Source organism: Lissotriton helveticus, chromosome 6 (assembly GCF_964261635.1).
Source record: "Lissotriton helveticus chromosome 6, aLisHel1.1, whole genome shotgun sequence".
NCBI classification, from domain to species: domain Eukaryota; kingdom Metazoa; phylum Chordata; class Amphibia; order Caudata; family Salamandridae; genus Lissotriton; species Lissotriton helveticus.
The window spans coordinates 31,466,910-31,486,295 of record NC_136067.1 but is presented as its reverse complement, the minus strand read 5'-3'; the positions used below and the strand labels follow the sequence as shown (position 1 = coordinate 31,486,295).

Genomic DNA, 19,386 nt, shown 5'->3' with positions numbered 1-19,386 from the left:
TCCCCTCTACAGATTATGGAAGTCTGGTTGAAAGATGCGCGTACAAGCGATGGTAGAGTCTGGAATAAGGAGAGATGGTGGTTGTAATGGAGAGGGAAATTAGATTTTGTGAGACGGCAAAGGCAATGTGATGTTGAAGATAATTCTCCGGTCAGGAGTGCAACACGTGACCACTGTCCAAGGAAACGTTGTGTTCCTGCATAATTGAATGATTATGTCTTGCATTGATTTCTCCAATAATTTTTTTTATCTTTGCAGTTCAGTTCATTTAGTCTTTATTTCGAATAAAATTCATAAAAGACAACAATATAAAAAACATTATCAACATTTCAGCATTTTTACATTTTTACATTTTGCAATGGAACCCCAGGTATTAAGAAGAATTGCCATCAGAATATATACAGGCATTAAAAATAGACAAGTTAATAAAAAAGGGGTTACAAGTTCTTTACACGAATCAGCCACATCCACCCCAAGAATTTGGAAACACAGATCACAGATTTTTCAGTACGCATCTCACGTAATCTCAACAGGGCTGTGCGATTCCCCTCACAATTTAAGGTTTTGCAAATTGGTTTCAACCATTTATGACGAGGCAGTCGATGTGCTGGGCATGCAAAAAACAGATGGCCAACACTTTCAACCTGGTAAGGACAAAAAGGACATTTTGTACTTGTACTCTTTGCCCACTTTGCGGTAAAGGAATTGATCGGCAAAGTGCCCACCCGAAACTGATGATACAGCTTACGGTCAAGTGTTTTGCATATCAAATCCCAATAGGGCTCAAGGGACGGTATAATCTTGTGTGTTAAAAACAGTCCCGTTAGGCTATTTTCTGATGAAAGGGAGACCAGTGCAGATTTCTTTGCAGCCCAAAATAACTCTTTAAATTCCACTTTAGAAGGAAACCTAGAACATTCGGGATGTAACCATAGTTCGGGGAGGCCCATAGAGTGCAAGATTTGTTTGACCTCCCGCAACCATGGAATTTTCTGGGCACCCCACAGTGATCTAATCTCGCCCAATTCATGAGCGAAAAGACTAAGCTCTTCGGTCGTCCAAAGGCGACGCCAAAGAGCAACAAGGCGATACTGTGCCATCTCTTCCAGTGGTCTACAGCCTAAGTCTAAAAGCAATGGTTTTATGGGTGTCGAATGAGGAAGCCCCACTAGATTCCGAAAAAACCTGTTCTGTGCAATAGTTAGTGCTGACAAGCCTTTGTAGCCCCATATGTCCGGACCATACAGGGTAGCTGCGTTAACCTTGGCCTCATAAATTTTTAACGCTGGTGTAATGCGTTTGGTGAAGGTTTTTTTGTGTTCTTTCAGCAAGCATCCTGTAAGGCGAACGAATTTAAGAATTAATACCTCCAACTGTGGGTTCCACGTAAGTTGATGGTCAAGAGTCACGCCCAGGTAGGACATGACTTTGATCTGTTCGATTGGGACACCGTCTAATAAAAATGAACTTTTAACTTGTTTATTCCTATTAAAAACCATAAATTTAGTTTTTTCAGCGTTAATCTGAAGATCGTTTTCTGTGCAAAATTCTGCAAATCTATTTAGGGCCGCTTGTAACCCACTCCGAGTCCTGGAAAGGAGCAGGGTGTCATCGGCGAATATTAGCATGGGGTACTTAGAACCCCCCAGGGTGGGAGCATCTGTTTGTGTTTTACTAAAGAATGCAACCACCCGGTTGATAAATAGGAGAAACAGGGTAGGGGCCAGCACGCAACCCTGTCGGACCCCACGTTCGACAGGGAAGCTAGCGGTCACCTGACCCTGTTTCCCCCATCTTACACGGGCAAAGTTATCCTCATGTAAGCGCCTAACTAGCTCTAATAGCTCGGGAGGAAGGCCCATGAGTCCAAGGGCATCCCAAAGTTTAGCCCTAGGGACCAAGTCGAATGCCGACCTAAGATCGACAAAGGCGGCGTAGATGACACCGCCGCCCAAGAAGACAACCTTCCAATACAACATAGTTAAACGAAACACCTGATCTAGGGTGCTGGTGCCTGATCGGAACCCTGCCTGCATGGGGGAGAGTAGCTAGGGACATTCTTGATACCACTTTCTGAATGGTGTCGATCAGACTAATGGGGCGATAATTTTTCGGTGAAGATCGATCCCCTTTCTTGTGAACTGGAAGTATTTCAGCCCCTTTCCAGGATTGTGGTACCCTTGCGCCCGCTGCAATAGAATTTGCTAAAGTTGTTATATAAGGGACCCATAATTCTAAATTCAGTTTAAAAAGGTCGGCTGGTACTGCATCTATACCTGGGGCTTTCCCAGACTGGATTAAGCCTAAAGCATGTTTGGTATCCGAGGTACAAAATGTTAGCCTATCCCCATAGAATAATTGTGTAGTCCCCACTACGGACTCATCTGCCAACTGAACAATATTTGGATCTTTGAATTGAGAGGAAAAAAATTCCACCCAATCAACAGCTGAAACATGATTTTCGGGTGTTAGTGAGTCGGAACCCCTGCCCCATCTGACTAGCTCCCAAAACTTAATCTGGTTGGAGGACTCACAGGCTTTGAGAAGATCAAGCCAATACGAATCCTCCCATTCCCTTTTGGCTTCCCAAATGATATGTTTGTAGGCCTGCCTCGCTATCCTAATGTCAGGGGTATTTCTAGATTTAACAGCAGCAATTAAAGTGCAGTGCGCTTCTCTACACTTTTTATTATACCAACCCTTGAATTGCTTCTCTTTCTGTTTTCTACATGGCCTAGTGAGAAGTTCCCTAATGGCCGAAAAACATGCCTCATGGAGATCAACAATAGTGGACTTTTCCCTATCCTTAAGTGATACTGCACTCATCTTATTACTAGTACCCAAGACCAGTTCTTCTATTTGACAGACAAGCTCCTGATCAGCAATGACTCTCGACCATTTGACCCGTCTTCTGTTGTCACTCAAGACTAGGTCTGATGTGATACAAGCTGTTTCTGTCAAAGGGGGCCCAAGACCCGGGATCTTAAGTACAAGTGAGAGCGGGTTGTGATCGCTCTCTGGTCTAGTTTCTATCAACATGTCAACTACAGTATCCCAGGAATCAATGTTGACCAGTATGTAGTCAATACGACTCACACTAGACCCATTGTCAAAGGTTGGTTTTCCCGCCTTATCAGATAGGCTGCGGCCGTTCACCGCCCTGAACCCCCATTCCAGGCAGAGGCCAAGCCAGTGGAGAGCTGCCTCCGTACCCCCAACACCCTTAGTTATTGCTAGCGGGGGAATATTCCAGACTAAATCATCGTCCATCCCTACTTCTTCAGCAAGGTTCAGGATGGGTTCGAATGAGCAGTTCAAGTCACCGGCCACTAAAACGAGCTGGTCACTTTTATGCTCATTTAGGAGGTCTTCCAGATCATTAATGATAGGTTGCTTTTTACCACCCTGACAACCTCGGGCATAGATGTTAATTAAAACAATATCCATACAATTCTCCTTGCTTAAGGATACACAAAGGAGATCAGGGTTCTTTACCAGGATTTCCCTCACGCTGAAGCCAAGTGAGTTTTTTATCCATATAATTAATCCACCCGAAGCTCTACCCCTGGGACCCCGCACTGCTGGCTTATAAAAGTTCAAAAAGCCTACTCTGAATAGAGGGTCGACTGACCAAGTTTCCTGGAAAGCGATGATATTGTGTGTAATTATGTAATCAACCCAATCATCGCTATCCAGGCGACCCGCTATATTCCAAGAGGCCATTTTAATTTCATTATCTGGGTTACTAGGGCAAGGAGACTCAGATAGTCCCGGAACTCCCAACTCAACTGAGTTTGATTTATAAACGGTGTCCGGTATTAAGCGTGAACCCAGTGGCGACACAGAACAAACCATACTGGGCAGTGCCTTGGTGGACGGGATAAAATCTATTGAGTATTTTAAAGCATCCACCTCCCCTAGTCAGTCAACCTCATCCAAGCAGCCAAACATATTTGATGTGGGAACACCTTGCCACCCGGTTCTCTGGATAGGTCCACCATTCCCAAAACCTCTGTGCCTAGGCCTTTGGATTGTCGTCCAAGACCCTCCCAAACCAAGCTGCTGTCGAGGAGGATAGAAAAAAGTAAGAGGTCTAACAATAACTGAGTGGTTGTCTTCACGAGTGGCCCACGAACAAAGATGCTGTGCTGTATGGGGGTCAGCAAATGACACAACCACACAGTCACCAGTAATGGTTTTGTGGGTGGGCCCAACCCATGGTACTCTTCGCACCATTAAAACCTGACTTCTTTGATGACTGGGTAGTTGTTTGTTCGTGTTTAGCCAATGAATGACCTTATTCTTAAGAGACCAATGGTCCTCTTTTATTTGTGGGTCAAGAGTAGGCACACCAGCCAATACAATGACATATTGACTAGCCTCCGGTGGTAGGTCGATATAACCACCACGAAAGTTCGGTCGGCTAGATTCTAAGAATGGCAAATTCTTGTTAGTCAATTGGTTTGGCTGTTGTACAACAGTTTGAGGCCTGGGTTTAGGGCGTGCTACATTCTGATGTAAACTAGTTTGAACGCTAGCGTTGGGTAGTACTGTATTCTTTACAGGGCATGCTTGATGTCTGGGTTGGGTTGGTGGAGGGTCCTGGGGCGGGAGACAAGTGCTAGGAATGGAATTAATAGCATTGTCCCCAACTTTTGTGTGTGGTTTTGGTACGGGTTTGGGTCTTAAAGGTGGGGGGGTTGGGGGATCTGACTCTAATGGCTGAAAAGTTAAACCCTCGCCCAGTGAAAGCCTAGCTTCCATTTGCTTAAGACTAAAGCTAGCCAGTGTGACTAAAGTCTTATCCATTTCTAGCAGATGGTTTTCCATTCTGGAAAGTCTAAGCTCCAGGGGGGTAAGTAATTTTTTGAGTGTGTCCCATACAGTTTGTAAGAAATCCTCATCCCCCCTCCTATCCCCCTCTACCACACTCAGTCTACCCTCAATTGACCCTTCCTTATTCGTGTCAGGGAGAGTTACCACCGGGGGATCAAGCACAACACCACTTGGAGCAGGGCAGATATCACTGCCCGGTAAAGCTGTGTGGGCTTTGTCTTTTACTTCCCCAAACCCAAAAGTGGCCATTGGCCGTTGACGATTAAAAAAATGAGATCTCGCAATTTTGGCCTTTTTGCGAGCAAGTATAGACTTAGCCAAATGTTTCTTCTGCAGTATGGCTGCCTTTTTAGCATTAGCAGCAATCTTTGGCATAACAATTTTTGCTAGGGTGCTAGTCCCAGCCACAAAAATAGGTGGTGTGGGCCCTTCCAGAGGGGTTGCAATAGATTCCTTAGCTTGCTCAAGAAGAAATGTAGAAGGCGAGTGATGTATATCAGCTACTGCAAGCAAGGAACAGGGACCAGATGTACGCTCGGGGGTTAACGCTAAGGCCAGCTTTCCTAAAGATGATTTCTTGGAAGAAGCTATATTTAAGGACAGTTTACGTGCAGCGTCTAGTTCGAGGGAAACCCTGTGCTGCATTTTGTTGATTTCCGCGTCAATGGCCAAATTGGTCTTCGTAAGGAAGTCATCCAGGGTCCCACTTGGTTTGTTAATGCCCATGGCAGTTTTACTACGACTGCCCCGTGAACACATCATAACAACAGGGAACAAAAGCACAGAGTGATTAACGCAAGTAAAAACAAAGTTAATAAAAATTAAAACCCAAAGGATATGGCCCAGTCCAGTCCTTTCCGTCCTCGAACGGCCTCAAACGGCCCGCTCTTAGCCCGGTCTTCGCCCGAGCTGCGTCCCGCGCTGCGGGAGTTTGGAAATGTTATATGGGCGTTACGATAGGTGGGGGGCGGGCCAGCAGGGAGAGCGGACCGGATGCTCTTACCCGGTCTCGCAGGGACTCCTGGATATCCGAGTCCCCGCACGCTCGCAGCCCCGCCGAGCCTCTCACCCTAAGCCGCCTAGAAGCCCTCACCGTCAGCTGGCGCTTACAACAGCGCGACGCGGCACCCGCGGAGCGGGTGCGGCGAGAGGTGGGTGTGAGGTCTGCTGGGTCCGCTACACACACGCCGCCGGATTCAGAGTGCCTCCGTTGCCAGTAAAATCAGGTATCCCAGGGAGAAAGGGTAGTAAGAGCCTTAAATGTCCTGCGATAGGCGGGGGGCGGGCCAGCAGGGAGAGCGGACCGGATGCTCTTCCCCGGTCTCGCAGGGACTCCTGGATATCCGAGTCCCCGCACGCTCGCAGCCCCGCCGAGCCTCTCACCCTAAGCCGCCTTGAAGCCCTCACCGTCAGCTGGCGCTTACAACAGCGCGACGCGGCACCCGCGGAGCGGGTGCGGCGAGAGGTGGGTGTGAGGTCTGCTGGGTCCGCTACACACACGCCGCCGGATTCAGAGTGCCTCCGTTGCCAGTAAAATCAGGTATCCCAGGGAGAAAGGGTAGTAAGAGCCTTAAATGTCCTGCGATAGGCGGGGGGCGGGCCAGCAGGGAGAGCGGACCGGATGCTCTTCCCCGGTCTCGCAGGGACTCCTGGATATCCGAGTCCCCGCACGCTCGCAGCCCCGCCGAGCCTCTCACCCTAAGCCGCCTTGAAGCCCTCACCGTCAGATGGCGCTTACAACAGCGCGACGCGGCACCCGCGGAGCGGGTGCGGCGAGAGATGGGTGTGAGGTCTGCTGGGTCCGCTACACACACGCCGCCGGATTCAGAGTGCCTCCGTTGCCAGTAAAATCAGGTATCTTTGCTTTTATCATCACATTTATCTTTTTATTTTGTTTGCTGTGCATTGTTGTATATGTGGATGGGAATAAAGTTTCCATTGCTTTAAAGGGGGATGGTATGTTGGGTTCTGGATCTTGGGGTCTTGAGGGTTGTGGGTGGAATGTTGTTGGGATATTGTTCGGGGGAGTGACGGCTGGAGTGAGGAGTAAGAGAACGTATCGGGTGGTGAGGCGCTGGTGGTTTGTTTCATTCCAACTAAATAAATACCTTGGTAGATTACCTTGTTTACAGGAATCCTTCCTTACAGTGTGTAGATAAATAAATGAATAAGACAAAAAGTGTGATGATTCAGTGTATTTTTTATGTAAAATATTCCCTCACGCATTGCAATGGAAGCATTCCATAGGAGGGTAAACTATGCACTAAACAGCAGCTAGCATGAGGTATGAGAGAAATGCTTCTCTGGGCTGACCAAAGATGTAATTGACAATGTTTCAAACCAATGGCTGAATGCGGTTGAGCAAGATAAGCCAATGCTTGAAGGAGGCTGACCCAAAGCACACACTGTGTATGTTGAAAGCGATGGTCTTGCGGATCGCTTTGCGGACAACCCAGACCTACGTCAGCACAAACGCTCCACTGAGTGTAGTCTCTGCGTCAGCAAGAGAGAGAAAGCAGTTACCCAAGTATGCGCGTATTAGTTAATTTAGGTTTACAAAAAAGTTGTAATAAAGTGTTTTGTGACTTCAAGCCCAATCAAGTGTCTCTGACACAAGTGACAGTGATGAAGGTGGGCACCTACAAGCATGACAAGCGCCAGAGGAACAGGGAACGAAAAGTCACTCAGGGAGGAGCTGAGAGAGCTAACAGGAGCTCCTTCTGACCCTGCTGGCTTTCCTCAATAGCGGTACAAAAGGGGGTGGTGATGGACGGAGCATCTGAACCAATCAAACACTCACACCCAGTCAACAGATCTGGGTTTAATCCATCACCGTTCTTTAGCCCACTCTGCCACCCCAGTTCAGACATGGCCATATGCAAATCAGTCTGACCCTGTACCTCATGGGAACAGTCCAGCCCAAACTGCCAAGCCATGCCTTACCTGGACCGGAAACAAGCTTCCGAGGACCGGTTTCTGGCATTTCAGCCGTCTTCAGCCGGGCTTGCTTGAATCCAGTGGCAAAGTGAGCAAGGGACCCACGTCTGGGCATACCCTGCCAACTTATGGTGAACAAAGGGGTACAAAAGGGGGTGGTGATGGACGGAGCACCTGAACCAATCAAACACTCACACCCAGTCAACAGATCTGGGTTTGATCCATCACCGTTCTTTAGCCCACTCTGCCACCCCAGTTCAGACATGGCTATGTGCAAATCAGTCTGACCCTGTGCCTCATGGGAACAGTCCAGCCCAAACTGCCAAGCCATGCCTTCCCTGGACCGGAAACAAGCTTCCGAGGACCGGTTTCTGGCATTTCAGCCGTCTTCAGCCCGGCTTGCTTGAATCCAGTGGCAAAGTGAGCAAGCGTTTCCTCAATAGGGCATAGGTGTGCTCACCCTTCTAGTTGTAGTGGAGGCACTTAGTGGAGCACCCTCATCAGATACCAACTTTGCAGTTAAACATTTCCTATATTCTAGGCATGTCGACAAAAAAGCATAGAGTAATGGTTCTAGGTCACTTACGTCATTGTTGCCGTCGGCCAGGTCCTGTGCAGTCTCGTCCTCCATGTTCCGCAACAAGGTGTCGGCGCCAGATTGGCACAGAATGCTGGCGATGGGAGCGTCCTTCCTGCCCACCGCTAGGTGCAGGGGCGTACAGCCGTTGAACATGGCCGCGTCCACCTGGGCACCATTCTGTAGGAAGTAACTAACCAGACCACGGTCTCTGAGTTCCACCGCCAGGTGCAGGGGGGTCTTCCCGCTGGTGCCCTCCTAGAAGTGAAAGGAAAAGGGGTGAGTGTACGCCGAAAGAAGCGACAAGTGTAGTCGTTGTACAGATGTATACTTCCGGCTTAATACTAGTGTTCGAGCTCAATACACACCCCGATCTATGGCAACCAAAAGGGAAATGAAGATACAGAAAGATATTTTATTTTCTCTACCACACAATTAGATGAAGCAGGATGCAACCAGAATTAGATCTCGCGAGCCAACGGTTTACCAACTGGACCACATCAATTGGCTGAGATGAGGCCCCACTGGACTCCCAACACGACGGACTATATGCGTGTAACATTACGTTCACTGCTGCCTGTAGTCCACTTGGGAAACAGTCTTTACAACAATGCCTTCACCACGCAATAGCTTTACCACATAATCTTTACCATGCATGCCTTTACCACCCAGGTAAGTATTTTTGCCTCCACCACACAATGCCCTCACCATGCAGATTGGTACTTGTGCCTTTACTATGTATTGGTAATATTGGTACTGTGCCCTGAAAATTAAGATAAGTATAAGGGGTCAGGGTAGGGGTATCCTTGCCCCCATTGATTATGATTGGGGGCTCCCAGAAGGACCCCGAGGCCTAATTTTTTTTTCAATGGGAGTGGGTGGGTTTTCTGCAATCCTGTGAGTATCCTGAGATAACCTGCAAGGCCCCACTGGACTCCCATGGGAGTCCCACGGAAGCGCATGGGGCCCAATGGCTCTCACCGGACACTCAAGATTAAAAAATAAAAATTAAAAATTTGCTGGAAAAAACACAAAGGTTAATGTAACGTTATACTTCGGTATTGTAATAATATTTTTCTTTGCATTAAAAAACCTCAGACATTCACTAAAAAAAAGAAAAGTTAAAGTGATGTTATACACAGGTAAAAATAGCACTTTAAATGCAACATTTTAAACTAAAAAATCAGAAATTTATCAGTTAGAGTTATTTCAAATAATTGCATCTCACACCATTTCCAGGCGCTGCTTATGACCTCACATATTACAATACTCATGACATGTTCCGTGACGTCATTGATAACAGTAACAATGACAACTGAACTGGCGTTATTTACGACAATACTGTGGTGGGGCGCTAGTTATAGTTACTTGAAATAACAAAACTGTTGGATATCAGCCTTTTTTTGTATAAATCATTGTGTTTAAACAGACATCTACACAAACACACACACACACACACAGGCACACACACACGCGCACACACACGCACACATATATTACAAATAACAGTAGTGCTAGATTGAGGGTTCATGCCTGGAGGCTGGTAGGGTGGTAAGGCAAAAGTTAGGGTTTAGGTTTGGGTGGTAAAGAGAGGTAGTGTCATTTTAGGGTTTAGGGGTGGGTAGTGGCGAAGGCTAGAAAGGGTAACTTTAGGAGTCATAGGTGGGTAGTGGTAAAGGGTGCAAACTGTCAAGGGTGGTAAGAGTAATTTTAAGGTTTTGGGGTGTTTACTGGTAAAAGCAGCGTAAGGAGTGATTTAAAAAAGGAGGGTTTTGGGCCCCACACCCCCAAAAAAGAAAATGTAATGTTAAGGCATTGCCCGGTACTTTCTCGGGTAGGGCGGGTGGCCACAGGCTACCGAAAAGCCCGGGCCACCCACTGGAGAGCTACAGCAGTAATAAAGCTAGGGTTGAGTACCAGTCAAGGACTGATGCTAGAGACGTGTTTTAAGTGTTTCGAGGACAACTGCGGCGTAGGCAGGCTGAATGGGCCTGGCAGTCTGCACCCGAAATGTATGCACTACTTGGAATACCCAGTGGGGCAAAAAACACAGTCATTGTTTTGCACCAGGAACGGCTTTTCGCTGGTCTGGTATTCCAACCCTTTTTCACGTTGACGTTTCGCCCAGAGTTAAACCGAGTGCTTTTAGGCCTCGCCTACAGACACATCTATTGTGTGCACTACCAGTACTAAAAGTAGGCTTCAAGACGGATCACTGCTTATCATTGGTCGGGTTTTTGTCAATCTCATTTGCTTGTTTTTTATTTGATGGCTTGCCTTCCTCTTCTCGTCTCTTCCCTGCAGCACAGCCTCTTTACTATACTTGTGGTTGAATCAAACAATCAGAAAAGTTGTGAGTAGGGAGCTACCCTTTCTGTCAGGAAAAGGATTGGGTCAACAATTGTACAAAAACAGAGCTCCTTTTCCTGATTTTATACCTTATGTGTGGTGTGCCTAACCCCGCCGGGGTGACCACCTACGTGAAAGAGATTATGCAGTATTGTTTAGGTTACCAAATTTACAACTTGAAATATCAAACCCTTTGGTGTCATGGGGGACCATATATGAATCAAAGTATTTTTTTTTTAAATTTTCATACATTTATTAATAAAATTTTGTTAAAAAGATCATAGTACCACAATTCTGTTACATGAAAAAACAATGCAAAATATATATTCAATTAATACCAAAAATGTTTATAACACACTCTCTAAAACAATTTATAGTTTAAAAATTGATTGTGCAGCAATGTTTACCACTGACATATTTATACATCATAAAAGTAGAGCAATATCTTAATAGGAACAAACTGTCGACGCGGCGTTTCGGTGCCTCTTTTATTCTTGCACCTTCTTCAGGACTCGTTCCCTGATTAGTCACATCTACAAAAACATATATCATAATGCATTTCATTAGGTCCCATTTTATAACATCGATTACACTTTCATTGTACATCATTAATTACACCCTAATATTTGGTAACCCATACAGTGACTTTTGCAAAAACTCACTAAAGACTTACATCAACATTATTCACTGTGTATTGTCATTTCTTATAGACAGATTAACTAATGGGCGGGATGATAGCAGAGGAGTGTGTTTCCTTAAATTAACACTGGTGACTGACTCAGTTTTCTTTACTCTCCTGGACAGTCCTATCCCAAACCTCTTTCTCAGATCTTTTCTTTGTGTCTGCATAATAGTTTCTCCTGGGTCCATTTGTTATGACCCTGGGGATTGGTTAAGGTTTCTTTTACTTAACAGTATATTTCCGCCCATATGTTTTTCTCAACTTACCCAGGTAATATTCCCTGGATCTTTTTTCTCTATTCTTATGAGTCCGTTTAGCATCTGCTCATATTTTTCATTCCCTTTGTTTATATGAAATTTCTGTTTTTAGGACAAGAAAAAAAGAGAAAAAACCGCATGTTTTGGTTTTACTTGCATGCTCTGTTATATTAAATATGGGTTTTTGGTTCTGCCCCTGGCTTATTACCTTACCACTCGATATTCTCGGTCTTTCCTCAGAGTGTATGGAATTTAACCACTTCAATACTACAAGGCAAAAAAACACATATTTTTCTATTTATACTCAGTCTGGTTCTTAACTCAGCACTCTTCACTCAGTAATTTACTGGTTGGCCTACAGCTTCCTTACCGGTCCTATTTCCATTTATCTTTTGGTCATTAGGAGGACGCCTCTGGGAGCTCCCTTTTAATATTTCTTCTCCCTGCTCCGTCTAGGGATGAAATTATCTTATTAGTGTATGAAAGTGTAATCGATGTTATAAAATGGGACCTAATGAAATGCATTATGATATATGTTTTTGTAGATGTGACTAATCAGGGAACGAGTCCTGAAGAAGGTGCAAGAATAAAAGAGGCACCGAAACGCTGCGTCGACAGTTTGTTCCTATTAAGATATTGCTCTACTTTTATGATGTATAAATATGTCTGTGGTAAACATTGCTGCACAAGCAATTTTTAAACTATAAATTGTTTTAGAGAGTGTGTTATAAACATTTTTGGTATTAATTGAATATATATTTTGCATTGTTTTTTCATGTAACAGAATTGTGGTACTATGATCTTTTTAACAAAATTTTATTAATAAATGTATGACAAATTTTAAAAAAAAGTCTTTGATTCATATATGGTCCCCCATGACACCGAAGGGTTTGATATTTCAAGTTGTAAATTTGGTAACCTAAACAATACTGCATAATCTCTTTCACGTAGTTGGTCACCCCGGCGGGGTTAGGCACACCACACATAAGGTATAAAATCAGGAAAAGGAGCTCTGTTTTTGAATCAAACAATCATCAGGCATTCGTAAGCGCGCTACTCACCCGTGAGGGTCTCAAGGCGCTGAAGGGGGGGGGGGGGAGTATGCAGCTCCATTTCAGGTGAAGAGGCAGATCTTGAGGGTCTTCCTGAAGGTGTTCAGGGAGGGGGAGCGTCTGTCGGTAGCTCGTTCCAGGTTTTAGCTGCAATGTGGAAGAACAATCTTCTGCCTGCTCTGGCTCTGTGGATGCGCGGGGTTTCAGCTAGTGCGAGGTTGGCAGATCGGAGGTTCCTATTGGGTATGTGGAAGTTTATTCTGTCGTCGAGGTATTTGGGTCCGCTGTTGTGAAGGCATTTGTAGGGGTGGGTGAGGATTTTGAAAGTGACTCTCTTCTCCACAGGGAGCCAGTGGAGTCTCCGCAGGTGTTGGCTGATGTGTTCGTGCCGTGGGATTCCGAGGACGAGGCTGGCTGCGGTGTTCTGTATCGTCTGGAGTTTGCGGAGTAGGGATTTGTTGATGCCGGCGTAGAGACCATTACCATAGTCGAGTTTGCTGGTGATGAGTGTGTGGGTGACTGTCTTCCTTGACTCGTGGGATCCATTTGAAGGTCTTCCGAAGCATGCGGAGGGTGTTGAAGCAGCTGGAGGTGGCGGCGTTGACCTGCCGGGTCATAGCGAATGATGAATCGAGTACGATGCCGGGGTTTTTGCCGTGGTCTGAGGCTGTAGGCGAGATTCCGAGGGCGGTGGTCCTCCACGTGTTGTCCCACGCTGATGGGGTGGTTCAAAGGACTTCAGTCTTTTCGGCGTTGAGTTTCAGGCAGCTGTCGGTCATCCAGCCTGCGACGTCTTGCATTGTTCTTCTGAAGTTGAGTTTTGCGGTGACGGGTCCCTAGTGAGGGAGAGAATGAGCTGGGTGTCGTCAGCGTAGGAAACGATGTTGAGTCCGTGACGTCGGACGATGGGTGCGAGGGGGGCAATGTAGATGTTGAAGAGAGTCGGGCTCAGAGATGACCCCTGTGGGACTCCGCAGGTGATTCCAGTAGGGGCGGAGAAGAAGGGTGGAAGTCTGATTCTTTGGCTTCTTCCGGTAAGGAACGATCGGATCCAGTTCAGGGAAGTTACTTGTATGCCGGCGTCATGTAGTCTGTTGGTTAGTGTGCGATGCGAGACGGTGTTGAAGGCTGTGGATAGGTCGAGGAGGATGAGGGCTGCGGAGTGGCCTTGATCCAGGAGGGTGCGGCTGTCATCTGTGGCGGCGAGTAGGGCGGTCTCTGTGCTGTGGTTGCTTCAGAATCTGGATTGGCACAGGTTGAGGACTGTGTTCTCTTCGATGACACATGTCAGTTCCCTTTTTACTGCTTTCTCTGCCAACTTGGCTGCGAAGGGGAGGAGGAAGATGGGCCGGTAGTTCTTGAGGTCTGAGGGGTCGGCTGTGAGCTTCTTGAACAGGGGTCTAACTTCTGCGTGCTTCCAGTTGTCAGGGAAGGTGCCTATTGTGAACGTGGTGTTTATGGTCCATTGTAGTTCTGGTGCGATGGCGTCCGCGGCCCTTTGATAGATGTGCGGGGGCAGGGGTCGGTGGGGGCCCCCAAGTGTTTTTTTTTCATGGTTGTGGCGGTGTCCACGGTCGTGATTGGTGTCCAGCTGTAGATGGTGGGCTGGCTGGCGTCTCTGGGGGCGGCTGTGGCGTCTTGTGGGTTGTCGACGAAGTTGTTGTAGAGTGGGTCTTGATCTTGAGGTGGAACAATGTTCCAAGTTTTTCGAATAGGTATTGGGATGGGGTAATGTCTCTGGCTTCGCTGCGTGGATTGGTGAAATCCTGAATGGAGTTGACAGAAAATTTTGTTATGGAGGAAGTTCCTTTTGGTTGTTCTGATTTGGTTGTGGTAGTCCGTGATGGCGTGCTTGTAGGTGGAGTAGTTGTCGGTGGTCTTGGTGTTCCTCCAGTTCTTCTCCAACCGTCTGCATGTGCGCCTGATTTTCTTGGAAGTCGGTGGTGAACCAGTCAGCTTTCCTGGGACGCTGTTTGCCGGGGTTGCTTAGTGGGGTGAGCTTGTCTGTGCATCTGGAGATCCAGGTGTGGAGTCCTGCGGCTGCTATGTTTGCGTCGGATGTCTATGTGGGTGTGTCCAATGTGAGGGCAGAGTTCAGCTGCTTGTCGGTAACCTTGCTCCAGTTCTTTTGCCGTGGGTGGTGGGGGGTTGTCTTGGTACCTTGGGTTTGTTGACAGTGAAATGGACACAGTGGTGGTCGGTCCAGGGTGGTTGCATTGTATGGCTGTAATGAACGCTGCTACCTGCCTCAGAGATGGGGTCGAGGATGTGTCCTGCTCTGTGTGTGGGTGCGGTGACGAGTTGGTTGAGTCCGACGTTGGCGAGGTTGTCCCAGAGGATGGTGAAGTTGTGGTCACTGTGGTTGGATTTCTTGTATCTTTCCACTCCATATATTCTGGAACTACTTTTTTCTTTCGATTTCAGCATTCTAAGCGAGTGGATGTTTTTTCTTGCTCCCACTCATATCATCGCGCCCTACGCTCTCTGTGTTGCTTACCTTGTTCTTCTTTTTGCTGATGCTGTTCAGCATTGCACAATGCATTCATAAAGCCCAAAGGTCGGCTAGCGCCATTCAAAGTGGAGACTTATTGGCGTTGCCAATGGTTGCTTGTTTTTTAAAACCCTTCATTAAACAATTCAGAAAAAAGTACAATATTCACAGAAGAACATGTAATACGAGGTTATCCCCAAAGAGATTTTAAATAATTAAAGAAACAATGAGAACAGGTGCTCTGAGGTGACGCCTTTGGACAACACCATGGGGCATATGTACAAGCCCCTATCGCTACGGGAATGTCACTTTTAGTGATGTTCCCGTGGTGATAGGGGCAGTGCCTTGTACATAAGGCACCCTTTCACGCTATGGTCATAGTGAAAGGGGCGTGCAGTGGGTGTTGTGGTTGGCGTTCCACCGCAACGCCCATTGCATTTGATGCTGCCCACTATGCACAAGGGAGGCGTACATAGGAGGCAGCCTGGTCTTAAGATGGCAAAACGAAGATAAATGCATTGTTTCTCCTCGTTTTTGCGTTTTCCATCTGTGCTGCCTTGTGCAGCACATATGGAAAAAGCAAAATGCAATTTTTTTATGTACAGGAAGGTGTGCCTTCCTGTTCTTAAACAAACCTTTTAAAACAAATGCCATTTTGTAACATTTATGTGTGCTGGATGAAACAGCACACATGAAAGTTACAAAATGGAATCTTAGGATTGTTTATCTGCAGGAAGGGACACCTTCCTACACATAACCAATCCTCCCCTGCACACAGACACTCTTGCACTCTGGTACAAGGGTACCTGTTTTGGTGCTCAGTTGTTAACCACATGCGCGTGGCGGGTTTTCCCGCTGTGCGCTGAGAATCGCGGAATCCCGCGGTTCATGACGAGCTCAGCTCATCATCAGCGTACGAGAGGTGTACCTCATGACGAGCTGAGCTCATCATCAGCGTGAAAGGGGTTAAACTTAGCGCCATCGCAGGGGAAAATGCAAGGCTGCATCACAGTCTTGTAAATATGGTGCAACCTTGCGTTTCCAAAGTATCGGAGCCCAGGAGGCTAACGACACGCTCCTCCACTTCATTGTACATATCCCCACATGTTTAATGAGGTATGGGGGGTCTGCTTCTCAGCAGTACAGCGCCCCCTCCCTAAGGCTTCTAATGAGTTATTCGGCAGGTTTTAAATTCCACACGAACCTCTGTCAGAGCAGCATTTACAGCCTCTTTTAAAGTAAAAAGCGCCATGACGCGGAGAATGTAAAATAATAACGCAAGGCGCATGTGGTGACGCAAGAGTGAAACCCTAGGGACAGACGGGTCCGAGGCCAGGGGCGGTGCACAAGATGAACCACGTTGAACTTGTCCTATCAGTGAGTTTTTCAGTTAATGCAGATAAAAACTGCCCACTAAAACCTTATCTTTTCAACTTTTCTTACACTCAAACGCTGCATCCAGCCGAGGCAGATAGAATCTGGGATGAATTTCAGTTTATCCCGAGTCCATGAGTGTGATGTCAGTTAAAAGCAAGCGCAACTGATTAAAATCGACTCACTCAGCCTCCTTTCACACTCCACCGCAAAATTAACGAAAAACTCCAGCCGGCCATGGGGACTTTACAAAACCAAACCCCAGAATATCAGACGTGCTGCGATACTTGGTAGTTCGGGCTGGACTGTTCCTATTGGGCGCAGGGTCAAGACTGATTTGCATATGGCTGGGTCCAAACTGGAATGGCATGGTGAGCAAAAATGATGCATTGAGGCCCAGATCTCTGTACTGGGGGGAATCTATGACATTGTTCTGCATTTTGTCCGTCAACTGTTGTTTTTGTGATACCGTACCAATGGCAGATTGTGCGTTATACAAGAGCTGATCGATTGATGTTCGTCCATTGTTGCCGATGAATACCTCGACATCTCACCGGGCACTGTGATTCCGAAGATGACTGAACAGCCCGATTAGGGCGTGGAACGTCCTGTCACACGTCGGACGGACATGCGATGACATTGTCCGTGATGTACAGGCAGCTCTGGACTTGCGCAGCCCACGCTTTCTTTGAGCCTCAGCAGTACGCCTCGCCTCGGAGGTTTGGCAGCCTTTGTGAATGAGGCTGTGCCACGCTAGACGGTTCAGCGTAAGGGTGTCCCAGGTGCAGTGTTGATCTCGAAAGACTTTAGGGAGGCCTTTAGCAGGTCCTTGAACTGCTTATTTTGTCCTCCATGGGAGAGCTTCCCCTAGGTGAGTTCCCCTTACAAGGGCAGTTTGGGGAGGCGCTCATCTGACATTCTAACAACATGCCCAGTCCATCTGAGAGAGAGAGAGAGAGAGAGAGAGTTTTATATAGCGCGAACTAGACCCGAGACATCGGGTATCAGAGCACTTTACATGAGCACCAGTTTTGTTACATTCATTTATTTATTTATTTTTTGTTAGGCACGGGGAGATTAAGTGATTTGCCCAGAATCACAGGATGTTGAGCGTCGGTGCTGGGACTTGAACCCGGTTCCCCAGCTTCGAGGTCGACCGCTCTAGCCGTAAGGCTACATCCTCTCCGATTGACACTGCTCGGTAAAGGGTACTGCCCAGATATGTGATGTGCTCCACTGCCTGCAGTCTCTGTCCAGTACAGTGATGGATGGTCCTGTGTACGGAGCGTGGGGAGCCGGCTGGTGCATGACGAACTCAGTCTCCTCGATGTTGCTGGCGAGACTGAAGTTGCTACATGCAGATGAAAACTTGTCCATACTGGCTTGCATTTCCTGCTCCTTACTAGCATTCAGCACAATTGACGACAAAGAGAAAGTCTCACAGCACAGTTTCCTTCACTTTGGTGACGGCACACATTCACTAGCTTCCCGTCAGTTCTGTACCTCTTCAGCACAGTAGTCGAAGGCATCGGTCAGAGTGGCAGAAAATGTCATGCTGTGATGCCTTTGGTGACTGAGACCGAGTGGGATGGGTATGCCCAGACGTGGGTCCCGTGCTCTCCATGCCACTGGAGTCAAGCTAGCCTGGCTGATGAGGGCTGAAAATCCGAAACCGGTCCTAGGATGCTTGTTTCCAGTCCAGGGAGTGTGATGTCAGTTAAAAGCAAGCGCAACTGATTAAAATTTGGCTCAATCAGCCTCCTTTCACACTCCACCGCAAAATTAACGAAAAACTCCAGCCGGCCATGGGGACTTTACAAAACCAAACCCCAGAATATCAGACGTGCTGCGATACTTGGCAGTTCGGGCTGGACTGTTCCACTTGGGCACAGGGTCAAGACTGATTTGCATATGGCTGGGTCCAAACTAGAATGGCATGGTGAGCAAAAAAAGGATGGATTTAGGCCCAGATCTCTGTACTGGGGTGAATGTATGACATTGTTCTGCATTCTGTCCATCAATTGTTCTTTTTGCATTTGTCACCCCGAGTGGGACGGGTTGCTCAGACGTGAGTCCTGTGCTCTCCACACCACTGGAGTCAAGCTATCCAGGCTGATTAATGCTGATAGCCAGAAACCGGTCCTTGGATGCTTGATTCCGGTCCGGGATAGACATGGCTTGGCAGTTCGGGCTGGACTGTTCCCATGAGGCACAGGGTCGAGGCTGATTTGCATATGGCCATGTCTGACCTGGGGTGGTGTGGAGTGCAAACAAACGATGGATTTAGGCCCACATCTCTGTACTGGGGTGAATGTATGACATTGTTCGGCATTCTGTCCATCAACTGTTATTTTTGCATTTGGTGAAAGAGAAGGCATCAGACTTTTCACCGCCATCCAGGACACGAGCCATCATACCGCCATGAAGTTGCCGTACCGTTAGTATGAATCTGTCATGACAGCTGAATTTCGACAGGATCTCCACAGTCCCTGGCAACTGACACAGTCAAATGCTTTCGTGAAGCCCACAAACGTTGTGTAGATTTCACGATCCTGCTCCTGACACTCCTTTTGTAGTTGACGTACAAGTGCTGGAATGGCGTGGGACCCCGACGGATTCTGGTTCCCAGAGGTATTATTGAGTAGGGATTGGGTTCTGGGCCGGTCCCAGCAGCTCCGCCTGCCTATATCCCAGTACAGTGATACAGCCTGTCCTTGACGAAGGCAGCCATACTCTTCACAAAGGTCCTTACACCTAGGAGTAATTTACATTTGTAAGTTCACTTGTAAACATTTGAGTAACTTAACTACTTTCTGCTGTTCACAAAATCT

The 19,386-nt window shown here is 47.2% G+C and overlaps 1 protein-coding gene across 2 annotated transcripts in view; it reads right to left on the bottom strand.

The window, feature by feature from the left end:
• Positions 1-19,386, bottom strand: part of NFKBIE (NFKB inhibitor epsilon) — a 179,419-nt gene that overhangs the window by 21,519 nt on the left and 138,514 nt on the right. For both annotated transcript variants that reach the window (XR_013596058.1, XM_078647301.1), the window contains one exon: positions 8,360-8,608. Coding sequence is in view for 1 of the 2 variants with exons in the window: in XM_078647301.1 (XP_078503427.1) it covers positions 8,360-8,608 (249 nt within the window). In the remaining variant the exon portion in view is untranslated. The remainder of the gene's footprint in view (positions 1-8,359; positions 8,609-19,386) is intronic.